Genomic DNA, 14,988 nt, shown 5'->3' with positions numbered 1-14,988 from the left:
AGCTGCGCATCCACATGGAGTCCATACAGGGACCCTCTATTCAATAGAACATTTGTCACTGAATGAAGCGATTCCAGGGCATTGTCGGCTTGGAAATCAGGCTTGGGTTGAACTGGGTCTATGAAACACAGCTGAATTGGATTGCATAAGAAATGACACTGACAAGTGGCAGTCATTCAGATGAGTGGGTGAATCATACTTCTTTGGGTAATGCGTTTTGAGCTTGTCCTGGAAATTATTCATACCAAATTATGTCACGGACACGAGTGGTGCTCTCGGAATTTTTAAGCAGAAAAGCACTGAACGAATCTCTTCGATTTGTTGCTCGGTTTCAAAGTAATGTTCCTCAAAAGCATAACCATTTCTTGTACGGACTCAGTATAACCTTGTTCTGTAATCCGTTTGATCGCTAAGATTGGATAAAACACTCATATTAGTCAAAGACAAAAAACATATTGACTGATATGATATCTGGAAATATGACTTTAAAGGGAATATTTTGACACTGAATTAATGAATTGTTGGAAATGTTGCCGTCAGGAGAAATTTTAGCTTTTGGAGCTTCTATGACTTTTTGCATTGTAGTGCAAATATGTTCAATATTTTAGTTTACCCAATAATTTCATTCATTCATTCATTCATTTTCTACCGCTTTTCCTCACGAGGGTCGCGGGGGTGCTGGAGCCAATCCCAGCTGTCTTCGGGCGAGAGGCGGGGTACACCCTGGACTGGTGGCCAGCCAATCCCAGGGCACATATAGACAAACAACCATTCACACTCACATTCATACCTATGGACAATTTGGAGTCGCTAATTAACCTAGCATGTTTTTGGAATGTGGGAGGAAACCCACGCATGCATGGGGAGAACATGCAAACTCCACACAGAGATGGCCGAGGGTGGAATTGAACTTGGGTCTCCTAGCTGTGAGGTCTAGGTGCCAATTGTGTAAATCTGCAAATACCAGTGTACAGTTACAGTTATGATGTTGTCACTACCAACAGCACTAAATTCATCACATAGCAACTTAACACCCAAATTAGTTGATTGAACTGAAAAGACGTAGACAAAAGAAGACGTTTCGATGACAATGTAGCCTGTAGCTTAGCTGTCAGGCTAACGCTAGAGGCTTACAGGCTAAAGCTAAATGTTTTCCTCAAGCCATGATTTTGACTAATAAAGTAAATGGGGGGTTGCTAGCTAGGAGAGCTGAGTTCAATTCCACCATTGGAGTTTGCATGTTCTCCATGTGCATGCGTAGGTTTCCTCCCACATTCCAAAAACATGCTAGGTTAATTAGCGACTCCAAATTGTCCATAGGTATGAATGTGAGTGTGAATGGTTGTTTGTCTATATGTGCCCTGTGATTGGCTGGCCACCAGTCCAGGGTGTACTCCGCCTCTCGCCCGAAGACAGCTGGGATAGGCTCCAGCACCCCCTCCGTGACCCTTGTGAGGATAAGCAGTAGAAAATGAATGAATGAAATTAAATGGGTGTCTCTTCTTTGCAACTACTAATCACGGCAGACTTTTGTCATGAACATCCAGAAAAAAACACTCATATTGCTCCATCATAGAAAGTGGCCAATAATAAATAAATATATATATACTGGTCATGAAAAATATATTAAAGTAGTTTTTTTCTTTGATTTCAGATACGTAATCTTGCTTAGATTTCATTTTTTTGCTGCAAACTCTTAAGATAGCACTTTTAAAAGTTACTTTTGATGACTTTGGCAGCCGGTTTGGGTAGCAAGCTAATTGGCCTTCAATGAAATGCACTCTGAGATTCACTTGACCAACAATATTTTAAGGCAAAAGATTAATTAGATCCCAAATACAAAAAAAAATGTAATTAATTACCAGTAATGGATTAATCACACCCATTAGCCATTGAGATTTATGATGTGTTATCAGACATGCAGTGTACAATGTTGACTAAACAGAATGAAGATGCTTTCGGTTCAACGTCATGTGACCATGGCAGGAAGTGAGTCATAATCCGGGCAGGTTTTTATAGGCGGGTCATATTTGTAGTCCATCATACCACTGACACCAACTGCCGTATGAGTTCCATCACTGGTACCACATTTTCCATACTCTCCGCAACTTCCCAAACTTTTTCGGACTTGCTGACTTCCACCATTTCTAAAGGTTTCCAGTCTCTTCCACAGCCACATAGAGTCTGACGCTTTTTGAAAAAAAACTTTATTCGGACCTAAACACATTCCAACACCATGTATGTATCTCCAACTCACAAACATGTCTCTTGTCCTCCCAGCATCGGAACAACACTTCCTCATTGTCAGTAGGCAACCGCAAGTAAGAATATACGGATATTCTGGACATCCCAACCAAGTTCAATTCCACCCCTAGCCATCTCTGTGTGGAGTTTGCATGTTCTGCCTGTGTATGCGTCATATTCCTGCCCGGGGAGGGGGGGGGGGGGGGGGTCTGCCCCACTATTTGAGAGGCAATGCATTAAGCAAAGGACCGCCAAAGGTCTTCTAAAAAAAACGGACTACTGATTTTTTTTCTGTTTGATTTAAAGTACAGGCTGCACGGTGGAAGAGTGGTTAGCGTGCAGACCTCAAAGCTAGGAGACCTGAGTTCAATCCCACCCTCTGCATGTTCTCTTCATGTATGCGTGGGTTTTCTTTGGGTACTCCGGTTTCCTCCCACATTCCAAAAACATGCTAGGTTAATTAGCGACTCCAAATTGTCCATAGGTATGAATGTGAGTGTGAATGGTTGTTTGTCTATATGTGCCCTGTGATTGGCCGGCCACCAGTCCAGGGGCGTACCCCGCCTCTCGCTTGAAGACAGCTGGGATAGGCACCTCCGCTACCCTCGTGAGGATAAGCGGTAGAAAATGAATGGCCCGAGCTGTACGGCGGTGAGTGGTTAGCGCACAAGGCCACACAGCTAGAAGACCCGAGTTCGATTCCACCCTCTGCATGTCCTCCCCGTGTATGCGTGGGTTTTCTCCGGGTACTCCGGTTTCCTCCCACATTCCTAAAAACATGCTAGGTTAATTAGCGACTCCAAATTGTCCATAGGTATGAATGTGAGTGTGAATGGTTGTTTGTCTATATGTGCCCTGTGATTGGCTGGCCACCAGTCCAGGGTGTACCTCGCCTCTCGTCTGAAGACAGCTGGGATAGGCTCCAGCACCCCTTGTGAGTATAAACAGTAGAAAATGAATGAATTAATTTAAAGTACATATTTACTTGTTAATTGTTTATTTGTACTTGTTGCTGCAGTTTGGTAAAAAAAAATAATAATAATAATAAAGCACAGCTACCCCAGTGGAGATGAGAAGAGGAAAACAAAATAGATTAAAAAAAAAACTACTGAAGGTGTCAACCTTGTTTTGACACACGACGACAGCGGCAGCACTGCTGTCAGTCATACGCGGCGAATCCAGTAGTTTTGAGACGAAGCTCACATCACAAAAATATCTATAAAACCATATTAAATTTTGCTTAATGTTCTTATCACTGACATTAAAAGTGATGAATAGAACTTTTGTTTATGCAGTACAAGCATAGGAACCATTCATTCATTTTCTACCGCTTATCCTCACAAGGGTCCAGGGTACACCCTGGACTGGTGGCCAGCCAATCACAAGGCACATATAGACAAACAACCATTCACACTCACATTCATACCTATGGACAATTTGGAGTCGCTAATTAACCTAGCATGTTAGCAGGAATGTGGTAGGAAACCGGAGTACCCGGAGAAAACCCACGCATGCACGCGGAGAACATGCAAACTCCACATAGAGTTGGCCGAGGGTGGAATTGAACCCCGGGTCACCTCGCTGCGAGGTCTGCACACTAACCGTGCAGCCCGGATAGGAACCAATTAGCCTCAAATAATTACATCAGCTGCTCGGCTGACTACTAGTTACTAATAGAACACAGGTGTGCTTAAATAAAAGTAAACAGGAAGTAAAGGTGGACATAAGTCCCACCCATTTAAATGTGAGCCAATAGTTGTTGAGTTTGTTGAGTTATGTTTCTCAAACAATTACATTGACATATATTGTCATAGTTTCTTAATGAAAATACTATTTGGATTCGGAATGATACCAAGAATTAAGGTGAGAGCTTTTCATCTTCTATCAAATAATTAATTAAAATGATATAAAATCAAACATTTTAATCAATGCATGTTAAAGTTAGCTGATATAATGAGGTGTTTGGAAGCGAGTGATGCATAAATCCACGCTGATTGCTTCCTGTCTTTCTTTCTTTCTCTGTTAGTCCGTCCACCCCCTCCTCTCTCTCTTTCTCTCTCTCTCTCTCTCTATTTCTCTCTCTCTCTCCCTCTCATACAAGTGTTCCCTTCCAAGCCTTTCCACCAGTGCGCACCACACCATCCCTTCCATTCACAGCTCCCGGTGGCCGAAAAGGAGGAAGTGAAAGCCTGGAGACGCGTTCGAGGACATTTGGGACATTTTCGGGCCAGTCGTGGAGTACAGTCTTTCGGAGGTTTCCGAGTGCGCCATGGCCTCTAAGGAGACCACAGCCTTGGCTTTTGCCAGCGTCAGCAGGGAAATCACAGGTGAGTTTCCTTTTTCCACCCCACACACACACACACTCTTTACGTGGGATGTTTAACCTCTGAATGAGTTATCGCCGCTAGCAAGCGCAGTAAATGCCCCCTGAGGCAAAAGCGGAGTTAATGGCTGCCGAAGCTGTGAAGGTTGTAATCTTATATCGATTTTCATAATCGAGTAAGATATATCTTGTTGCTTTAATAATATCTCTCAGACTGATCTGTGTGAGACTTTTCGTTTCTTTCTGCACACGCCACGTCTCTCACTGCTAATTATCGTGACGGTACTTTAATCCTGCTGTTAACCAGCTCACCCCGGTCATCCCCTTCTGTCTGGCCATGCTGCATTAAGTCATGAACACACCTGCCACACCTCAGCCAATAGGGAGGCCGCTTGGATGAGCGAGCAGGTCTGCGGACGTGCTAAAAAAATGCTGTTTGGGATATGAGAGGGAATTAAAGTGGAAGCAAAGGGAGCGCTGACCCATCCCATCCCAGTTGTCCGCCCTTCATCCCTGTGGGGATCCAAGCTTGGCGTCTATAACTCTTCCGTCTTTAGTTGATCCATACTCCACCACCTTGCTTGCCCCCCCTTTTCCCTGTTCCATGTGTGAGATCAATCAGGAGCGCAATAGATAGCATGGATACACATTATCAGCTGCACGGTGGTCGAGTGGTTAGCGCGCAGACTAGAATAAACACAGCTAGGACACTCGTGTCCAATTCCACCCAGTGTGGAGTTTGCATGTTCTTCCCGTGCATGCGTTGTTTTTTTCCGGTTTCCTCCCACACTCCAAAAACATGCTAGGTTAATTAGCGACTCCAAATTGTCCATAGGTATGAATGTGAGTGTGAATGGTTGTTTGTCTATATGTGCCCTGTGATTGGCTGGCCACCAGTGCATTGTGTACCCTGGACCCTTTAGACCGAAGACAGCTGGGATAGGCTCCAGCACCCCCATGACCCTTGTGAGGATAATCGGTAGAAATTGAATGAATTAATGTTGGACTTACTCTCCACGACCCACTTCTGGGTCCCAACCCACCAATTGAGAATACCTGCTAGATTTCTAGGTGTCTTTATATTTTGTTTGTGGTATGAATGTGAGTGTGAATGGTTGTTTGTCTATATGTGCCCTGTGATTGGCTGGCCACCAGTCCAGGGTGTACCCCGCCTCTCGCCCGAAGACAGCTGGGATAGGCTCCAGCATCCCTCGTGAGGATAAGCGTTGGAAAATGAATGAATGAGTTCAATTCAGCAATTCCAGGATGTAGATTGGATCTTGCACCGAGCTCTCAGACTCAAGCTGTCCTATGTATATGTATGTATATATATGTCTATATGTGCCTGGTGATTGACTGGTGGCCAGCCAATCACAGGGCACATATAGACAAACAACCATTCACACTCACATTCATACCTATGGACAATTTGGAGTCGCTAATTAACCTAGCATGTTTTTGGAATGTGGGAGGAAACCGGAGTACCCGAAGAAACGATTATTGAATTATTATTATATGCAATGGAATGGGAGAATTGCATTATGAAGAAGGTTCTGAACTCCTGTTTCCGTTACTGTGTTGGACATTGTGTTAACTTGCCATAGCTGATATTAGGGCTTCATGAAATTTTGATCCGAGATTATCCAAATTATTGTGTTGTATTTCGATTTATTTCAGCTGTCGACTCTTTTTCCCGGGAAAGTTTTTTTTAAAGCGTAAAAAGACAACGAGAAGGCTAATACTTTTGGTAATTTACATCAAAACAAAAAACAAAAAATGGTATAAATCACATTTTTAGCTGAAATGTTCTTCTTCAGGCCACACACATACAAATCAAAGCTAACTCAACAGCGCCTCTGCTGGTTGCAACTGAGTACTGCATCCCATTTTACCTCAATTTCTGACATGATGGATGAACAATCAATTCCACACAATCAACCAAATTATTAACATCGGTCAATCGATTTTTTTTTTTTTTTTTCGGTCAATCGATTTTAATCCCAGCCCCGACGTGGAGAGAGAGAGAGAAAGTACGGAAATCCATCATGACAAAGCAGGCTTTCCATTAGCGGGCCCCTTGAGAACATTTACAGCAAGCGTGGCCTCTGCTGGAAATGTAGACGGGGGAGCATCTTGAAGGGCTTATGTGTTTGTTGCTAGCTTGTTTTGCGAAGGACATGGAAATTGAACATGAAAAGTGTCCGTTTCAGTTCTGTGTACTTCATTTCTTTCTGTTCCGAGGCTAAAAATAGTTGCGATATGAATCCTCCTATTAGAGGTTCTGTGTGCGCGTGTTGAAGGTCTTTATCGTTTCTTTGACTACTTCAACCCTTGCGTGGCACCGCTAATCCATCCCCATGTCGCCCAATTTAAATAAGAGCTGCAGCATCAGCGCTTAGTTTTACAAATTTAAAAAAAAAATGCAAATACTGTGTCCTAAATTCTTCAACCCGTGGGACCTTCATGGTCTTCCATAAAAGCCTCAGTGTTCCTTGGTATTGATTCTCTGCCAAATGCGTTCTTCACAGTTGACAAAACAACGGGCTGTCCCATATATGCCGTCATATGATAATGGATCGATTCTGAAAACGGCCACAAACATTAGTAATGGGCATCAAACTTCGTTTCCTTCATCGTCTATGAGGAAAATGAATAATGAATTACTGGTGCAGGGCTGCAACGAGCGATCGCTTTTCTTTTGTTGATTCATCTGAAGCTTGCCGTTTCGATTAATCGAGGAATCGGTTTGGCAAAATCAATCAAGTGGTTTGCAACATATCAGAAAACAAAATGATCTAAAATGGAGCCAAAAGCTTACCACTTCCACATGGAATGAGAGGAGATTTATTATTATGTTTTTAACATTCAAGCTCCGCCATGGTGCGTCGATTCTGCTTCGATTAATCGAGGAATCGGTTTGGCCCCATGAAGACAAAATCAATCAAGTGGTTTGCAACATATCAGAAAAAAAAGATCTAGAATGGAGCCAAAAATTTACCACTTCCACATGGAATGAGAGGAGATTTATTATTATGTTTTTAACATTCAAGCTCCGACATGGTGCGTCGATTCTGCTTCGATTAATCGAGGAATCAGTTTGGCCCCATGAAGACAAAATCAATCAAGTGGTTTGCAACATATCAGAAAAAAAAGATCTAGAATGGAGCCAAAAGTTTACCACTTCCACATGGAATGAGAGAAGATTTTTTTTTTTTTTTTTACATTCAAGCTCCGCCATGGTGCGTCGATTCTGCTTTGATTAATTGAGGAATCGGTTTGGCCCCATGAAGACAAAATCAATCAAGTGGTTTGCAACATATCAGAAAAAAAAGATCTAGAATGGAGCCAAAAATTTACCACTTCCACATGGAATGAGAGGAGATTTATTATTATGTTTTTAACATTCAAGCTCCGAAATGGTGGGTCGATTCTGCTTCGATTAATCGAGGAATCGGTTTGGCCCCATGAAGACAAAATCAATCAAGTGGTTTGCAACATATCAGAAAAAAAAAAGATCTAGAATGGAGCCAAAAATTTACCACTTCCACATGAAATGAGAGATTTTTTATTTTTTTTAACATTCAAGCTCCACCATGGTGCGTCGATTCTGTTTCGATTAATCGAGGAATCGGTTTGGCCTGTGAAGACAAAATCAATCAAGTGGTTTGCAACATATCAGAAAAAAAAAGATCTAGAATGGAGCCAAAAGTTTACCACTTCCACATGGAATGAGAGGAGATTTTTTTTTTTTTAACATTCAAGCTCCGCCATGGTGCGTCGATTCTGCTTCGATTAATTGAGGAATCGGTTTGGCCCCATGAAGACAAAATCAATCAAGTGGTTTGCAACTTGGTGGATTTGCTCCTGCCCATCAAATGACGCAATGCTAACTTATTTTAATGTAACGTAAATGACTTTTACGTGTTTAGAATGGAGCCAAAAATTTACCACTTCCACATGGAATGAGAGGAGATTTTTTTTAATTTTTTTAACATTCAAGCTCCGCCATGGTGCGTCGATTCTGTTTCGATTAATCGAGGAATCGGTTTGGCCTGTGAAGACAAAATCAATCAAGTGGTTTGCAACATATCAGAAAAAAAAAGATCTAGAATGGAGCCAAAAATTTACCACTTCCACATGGAATGAGAGGAGATTTTTTTTTATTTTTTTAACATTCAAGCTCCGCCATGGTGCGTCGATTCTGTTTCGATTAATCGAGGAATCGGTTTGGCCCCATGAAGACAAAATCAATCAAGTGGTTTGCAACATATCAGAAAAAAAAATATTTAGAATGGAGCCAAAAATTTACCACTTCCACATGGAATGAGAGGAGAATTTTTTTTTTTACATTTAATCTCCGCCATGGTGCGTTCGATTCTGCTTTTCCTCCGCCATGGTGCGTTCGATTCTGCTTTTCTATTACAGAGGCGTCTCGGTGAATTTGCTCCTGCCCATCAAATGACGCAATGCTAACTAATTTTAATGTAACGTGAATGACTTTTACGTTAATTTGTTGACTTGTTGATTCAATTGTGCCCCCCCCCCCACCCCTGCATCTGCTATAGTCATTTGCTAATTCAATGTGCCGATCGGAGTCAGAAGCGATGTTAATGTTGTCGTGTAAGGCTGAAGCCAGATGCCGTCTCGCCACAAGAAAAAGGCCAATTCAAATTTCAATAAAGTTAAGTGAGGCAGCATTCATTCATCAGCGCCAACTTTAAGCCTTTTTGCTGAATTTTATCTCGACATAAATCCTCTCTGCACAACATTATCATCATTATTATTAATATACCTTTTGCTTTCTGGTTGTTCAGCATGTTCCCATCCAATACGGAACAAAATAGACTGACAGATGCCAAACACATTGTATTGGAATTACTAACTCCTTATTTCTAAAATCACAAATACTTCAACTTGCAACAAAATAAAATAAAATAAAATAAAATATATACATATAAATATATAAAAATATAATAAAAATTAAACACTTAAACTATATTAGGAAATTAAGAATTCAAGAAACAATACAAGCAGTTGATGTTTGCTAAATACAAGAATGAAGAGTCTTGAACCAGTCATGATGTGCTATATATATCACTATATTGACACTTACTATGGTACCCATTATGTCATTGGATGGTCATATCACCTCCTACTTTGGTACGTGATAAAAAAAACTAAAAAAAAAAAACTATATTAGGAAAGCAGGAAGTGAACAAATGTAACAGTTACTGATTGTAAAAGTACCAGATGGAGGGGTAGGATTTAATAAGCTTTGCTTCTTCCTACTCCTTTTGGACATGTGGAACTGTGAACTGATTATGTGATGCATTCAGTTGTAATCTGATGCATGTTCAAATGAAATAAAACCATTAAAAAAATAAAATTTACAAAAAAATGCATTTTTTTTATTGAATTAAAAAATAAAATGAAAATAACTTAAATTATATTAGGAAAGCAGGAAGTGAACAAATGTAACAGTTACTGATTGTAAAAATACCAGATGGAGGGGTAGGATTTAATAAGCTTTGCTTCTTCCTACTCCTTTTGGACATGTGGAACTGTGAACTGATTATGTGATGCATTCAATTGTAGCCTGATGCATGTTCAAATGAAATAAAACCATTAAAAAAATAAAAAATTCTCAAAAAAATGCATTTTTTTAATTAAATAAAAAAAAAAATGAAAATAACTTACATTTGTTCACTTCCTGCTTTCCTAATATAATTTAACAGTTACTGATTGTAAAAGTACCAGATGGAGGGGTAGGATTTAATAAGCTTTGCTTCTTCCTACTCCTTTTGGACATGTGGAACTGTGAACTGATTATGTGATGCATTCAATTGTAATCTGATGCATGTTCAAATGAAATAAAACCATTACCATTGTAATGCTTCATAGATATGGCGAAGAGTATGTTGCATTAAGATAGCTTCAGGAAACGGTCGGACCAGCAACCAAAACTGTAGTGGAAAATTGCAATTCCGACCATGTCGATTTCCTCTTGTGAGTTGCAACATCACAGAAGATGTCTGGACAAGAGATGAAGACCTAACGTATTGACTATACGTCATAATCACACTTGGGTATGAACGTACCTCGGTTTTAAAGCAACGCTTCGATTCATCATCATCTCTTTTGAACGTCTTTTTCGATGTTAGCCATCGTGAGCTGTTTTGACGCATCTGTTTCCGCTTTCCCTCCGTCCCCCCAGAGAGCATCAGGAAGGTGCTGGACAAGCAGGCCATTAAGTTTGTGCGAGCCATCAAACAGGACGCCAGGAGCGGTAAATCAGAAGACCGGATTCTGGTAAGAGACCCCTCAATAAAAGAGTCACTTTCACAACCCCCCATTACTTTGCTATCATGCCCGCATCACCTGAATGAAGTATTGATCGCTGCAGTGAAGGCATCTTTTATGTGCGAGTAGATGAATATGAAACTGGAAGTGAGTGAGTGGGGGTGGGGGTGGGGGTACAAACCAAAGCGGAAATCAATCCTAATCTTAATTGAGACAAATTGAAAGCACCATAAGAAGTCGCAGATTACACACACACAACAGACGCGTCGGAAAATCAGGGCTTAAGGCGGAGCAAAAGTGGACACCGTCGTGGCCGACTGGATCCACGCGGAGAGTTTATTAGATGTGGCAGGATGGCCTTAATGCCGCGGGCGCAGTTTGGTGCGCGCATGTGTGGGTCTGACTTTGTACTGTACATACGCCGACGTCGCTTATTAGTCCTTTATTGCTTCTTGTGAAGAAATCCCGTGTCTTGTTTATGAGACGGTGCTTCCCAGGCGGCGTGTGGGCGATGCGATGCGATGCGATGCGTTCAAGGTGCTTTATGAGTCAAGGCCATGTCTACTTTGGACAAATGGTGACTGCTGTACGTATGTCAGTTTTACACCCCCTGAGAAGCTAATATCACATTCATTAATTGGTTTAGTTTGTGCATTTTTTTTTCTCCTGTGACCCCGCCCCCCTGCTTCATCCCTCATTACCCGCCTCCCCCCACTATTTTAACCCTGTCCTCCTCTTTTGTTTTCTCTCCTGCTGCCTCTTTGTCTGTCATTTCAATCTCTCTCCTCCCCATCATTGCCCCCACGACTACTGTTCTCCGCCCCCCCCCTGCATGCCGGTGGCTTCTCCCACTCTCTGCTTTTTTTTCCCTCGTGCCCTTCCCTCCATTCTTTGCATCCCTCCATCTTTAATTCAACCTATAAAAAGTAGAGTCCCTCCTTCCATCAGAGGCAATTAAATTAGTTCTAAGACTTTTTTTTTTTTTTTTTTACTGTCCACGTGGGCTTTGGCGAGTGCTCTAGATTCATTCAAAGGAGGTTTGGGGGGGGGGGGGGGGTGTAAGACTTCAGTTTTAGTTTTAATATGATGGTTACATTGTGTGTCACGGTGATACAAGGGAGTTTTTTCAAGGGGATACAGGGTGGAAAAAAAAGCATAAAAATGTGGTTGTCTCCCAAACTGAAGGTTGTTGGTTCAATCCTCAGTCGCCCCCCCCCCCCATGACCATGTCAAAGTATCCTTGGGCAAGGTTTTGATGCTGTGTCATGTGTAAGCAAATGTTGTAGACGGGTCAAAGCGCTTTGAGTACTTTGAAGGTAGAAAAGTACTACGCAGGTGAAAGTCCTGTCAAATGTAAATATACAATTATGAAGGTTCAAAAAAATAATTTTATAAATGTAAAAAATTTTTTTATAAAAAAGTTTTATTATATATATATTTTATATATTTTTGCCGCCCATATATATTATATCATATAACATTATTACATTATAATATTATTACATTATATATATTAATATATTATTATTATATTCAATATATTTATATTCTATTTCTATTGGCTGTTGTTTCCCATGTCATCCTTTCTTTTTGGCTCCCTTTCCCCTGCGGAGATTGCTGGTTACAGCTGTCTGCGTGTGTTGACTGTACCAGCCATCACACTATGACATATGCACACACACACACACACACACACAACTAAGGTTGACCCCCTCCATCGTCTTGCAATCCCAGACAAAGGCAGGGGTGTACCAAGAGGCACCCAGGGCGGGCATCAACATGCATGTTTCCAAGAGTGGGTATATACACACACACACACACACATGCACACACACATACGCACACACACACACACACACACATGCATGCCTGTATGATCTTCTCCCCATTATGAGATCAGCCTATTGTAGGATTAGAGCCAAGTCTGAAAACAAAGCATCTTCAAAGGCAGAGGGGGGAGGTTGTGGAAGGGAGGTGGTGGTGGTGGTGGGGGGGGTTGAAGATGGAGTAAGGGAGAGTAGGGATGGAATCTGAGATGAGCTGTGATGCCCCAGTTGTTGATTTGCTCTTTCCGCCACTTATTTATCCTGATCGGTTACTGTGTTGTTTTTTTTTTATCCAGCGCGGTTCCGTTGCTCCAGCCAAATAATGGGCCCATTACTGCCCATGACGTTCACTGTTTGACAGTGCTGAGCACGCAGCACGCTCGTACGCATCCGAGGCCTCTTTACACTCTGTGGTTCCTTGAAGGGCCCCTCTTCATTATTATATTGCTCAAATATTCAAAGTAATATTCATTCATTCATTCATTCATTCATTTTCTATCGCTTTTCCTCACGAGGGTCGCGGGGGGTGCTGGAGAGGCGGGGTACACCCTGGACTGGTGGCCAGCCAATCACAGGGCACATATAGACAAACAACCATTCACACTCACATTCATACCTATGGACAATTTGGAGTCGCTAATTAACCTAGCATGTTTTTGGAATGTGGGAGGAAACCGGAGTACCCGGAGAAAACCCACGCATGCACGGGGAGAACATAGAGATGGTGGGCCGAGGGTGGAATTGAACCCAGGTCTCCTAGCTGTGAGGTCTGCGCGCTAACCACTCGACCGCCGTGCCGCCAAGTAATATTCAACCACACAAAAACAAAAATAAAATTGTCAGTCCTGTACTCGTTTGTTGCATTAAACAACAGTACCAATATTTTGAACGTTGTCCTGTGGAGCTCATTCAGAGAGAACGGGGCAGATACCAAAGAGCCCCATAAACCAAATTATTAAAGTAATATAATAATAATAAGATATCTGGTAGGATACATTGTAGTCATCTGCGACCAGGCATTGATATCTACTACATGATTCATTCATTTTCTGTGACAAGGGTCACAGGGGGTGCTGGAGCCTATCCCAGCTGTCTTCAGCCGAGATACTGGTGGCCAGCCAATCACAGGGAACATATAGACAAACAACCATTCACACTCACATTCATACCTATGGACAATTTGGAGTCGCTAATTAACCTAGCATGTTTTTGGAATGTGGGAGGAAACCGGAGTACCTGGAGAAAACCCACGGGGGAGAACATGCAAACGCCACACAGAGATGGCCAAGGGTGGAATTGAACTCGGGTCTCCTAGTTGTGAGGTCTATGTGGCAAATGTGTAACACCCAAAAGGTGTACCTGATACAAACCTGATACCAGACTGGTGGCCAGCCAATCACAGGGCACATATAGACAAACAACCATTCACACTCACATTCATACCTATGGACAATTTGGAGTGGCCAATTAACCTAGCATGTTTTTGGAATACTGGACTTGAACTCGGGTCTTATTGCTGTGAGGCCTTGCCGCTAACCACTTGGTATGTCAACATTTCCAATACTTCTGGACCTAATGTACTGTCTACTGTACCAACTGCCCAGACATAGTACTATCTATGTGTTATATTGTATACAATATATCAGCAATTTACTATCAAATTAAATTTTCATCCCCATCATTCATTCATTCATTCATTATCCTCACGAGGGTCGTGAGAGGCGGGGTACAACCTGGACTGGTGGCCAGCCAATCACAGGGCACATATAGACAAACAACCATTCACACTCACATTCATACATATGGACAATTTGGAGTCGCTAATTAACCTAGCATGTTTTTGGAATGTGGGACTTGAACTGGGGTCTCATTGCTGTGAGGCCTTGCCACTAACAGTTGGTACAGTAGACAGTACATTAGGTCCAGAAGTATTGGAAATGTTGACATACCAAGTGGTTAGCGTCAAGGCCTCACAGCAATAAGACCTGAGTTCAAGTCCCACATTCCAAAAGCATGCTCGGTTGATTAGCGACTCCAAATTGTCCATAGGTATGGATGTGAGTGTGAATGGTTGTTTGTCTATATGTGCCCTGTGATTGGCTGGCCACCAGTCTGGTATCAGGTTTGTATCAGGTACACCTTTTGGGTGTTAAGTTGCTGTGTGATGAATTTAGTGCTGTTGGTAGTGATGACATCATAACTGTCACTGTACACTGGTATATTTACACATTTGCCACATAGACCTCACAACTAGGAGACCCGAGTTCAATTCCACCCTTGGCCATCTCTGTGTGG

The 14,988-nt window shown here is 42.0% G+C and overlaps 1 protein-coding gene across 8 annotated transcripts in view; it reads left to right on the top strand.

The window, feature by feature from the left end:
* The first annotated feature begins 4,208 nt into the window (after window positions 1-4,208).
* Window positions 4,209-14,988, top strand: part of carmil3 (capping protein regulator and myosin 1 linker 3) — a 95,520-nt gene continuing 84,740 nt past the window's right edge. For 2 of the 8 annotated variants that reach the window (XM_078791371.1, XM_078791375.1), the window contains exons 1-2: window positions 4,313-4,571; window positions 10,782-10,876. In XM_078791371.1, coding sequence (XP_078647497.1) covers window positions 4,514-4,571; window positions 10,782-10,876 — 153 coding nt within the window. In that variant the 5' untranslated portion in view covers window positions 4,313-4,513. Of the gene's footprint in view, window positions 4,572-10,781; window positions 10,877-14,988 lie in introns of all 8 variants that reach the window. The other 6 variants (XM_058065948.2, XM_078791373.1, XM_078791370.1 and 3 more) reach the window with 5 other exon arrangements.

The sequence above is a fragment of the Doryrhamphus excisus genome, linkage group LG6 (genome assembly GCF_037039965.1).
Source record: "Doryrhamphus excisus strain RoL-2023G ecotype Guam linkage group LG6, RoL_Dexc_Guam_v1.1, whole genome shotgun sequence".
Lineage (NCBI taxonomy): Eukaryota > Metazoa > Chordata > Actinopteri > Syngnathiformes > Syngnathidae > Doryrhamphus > Doryrhamphus excisus.
This window is presented reverse-complemented; position numbering and strand designations above follow the sequence as displayed.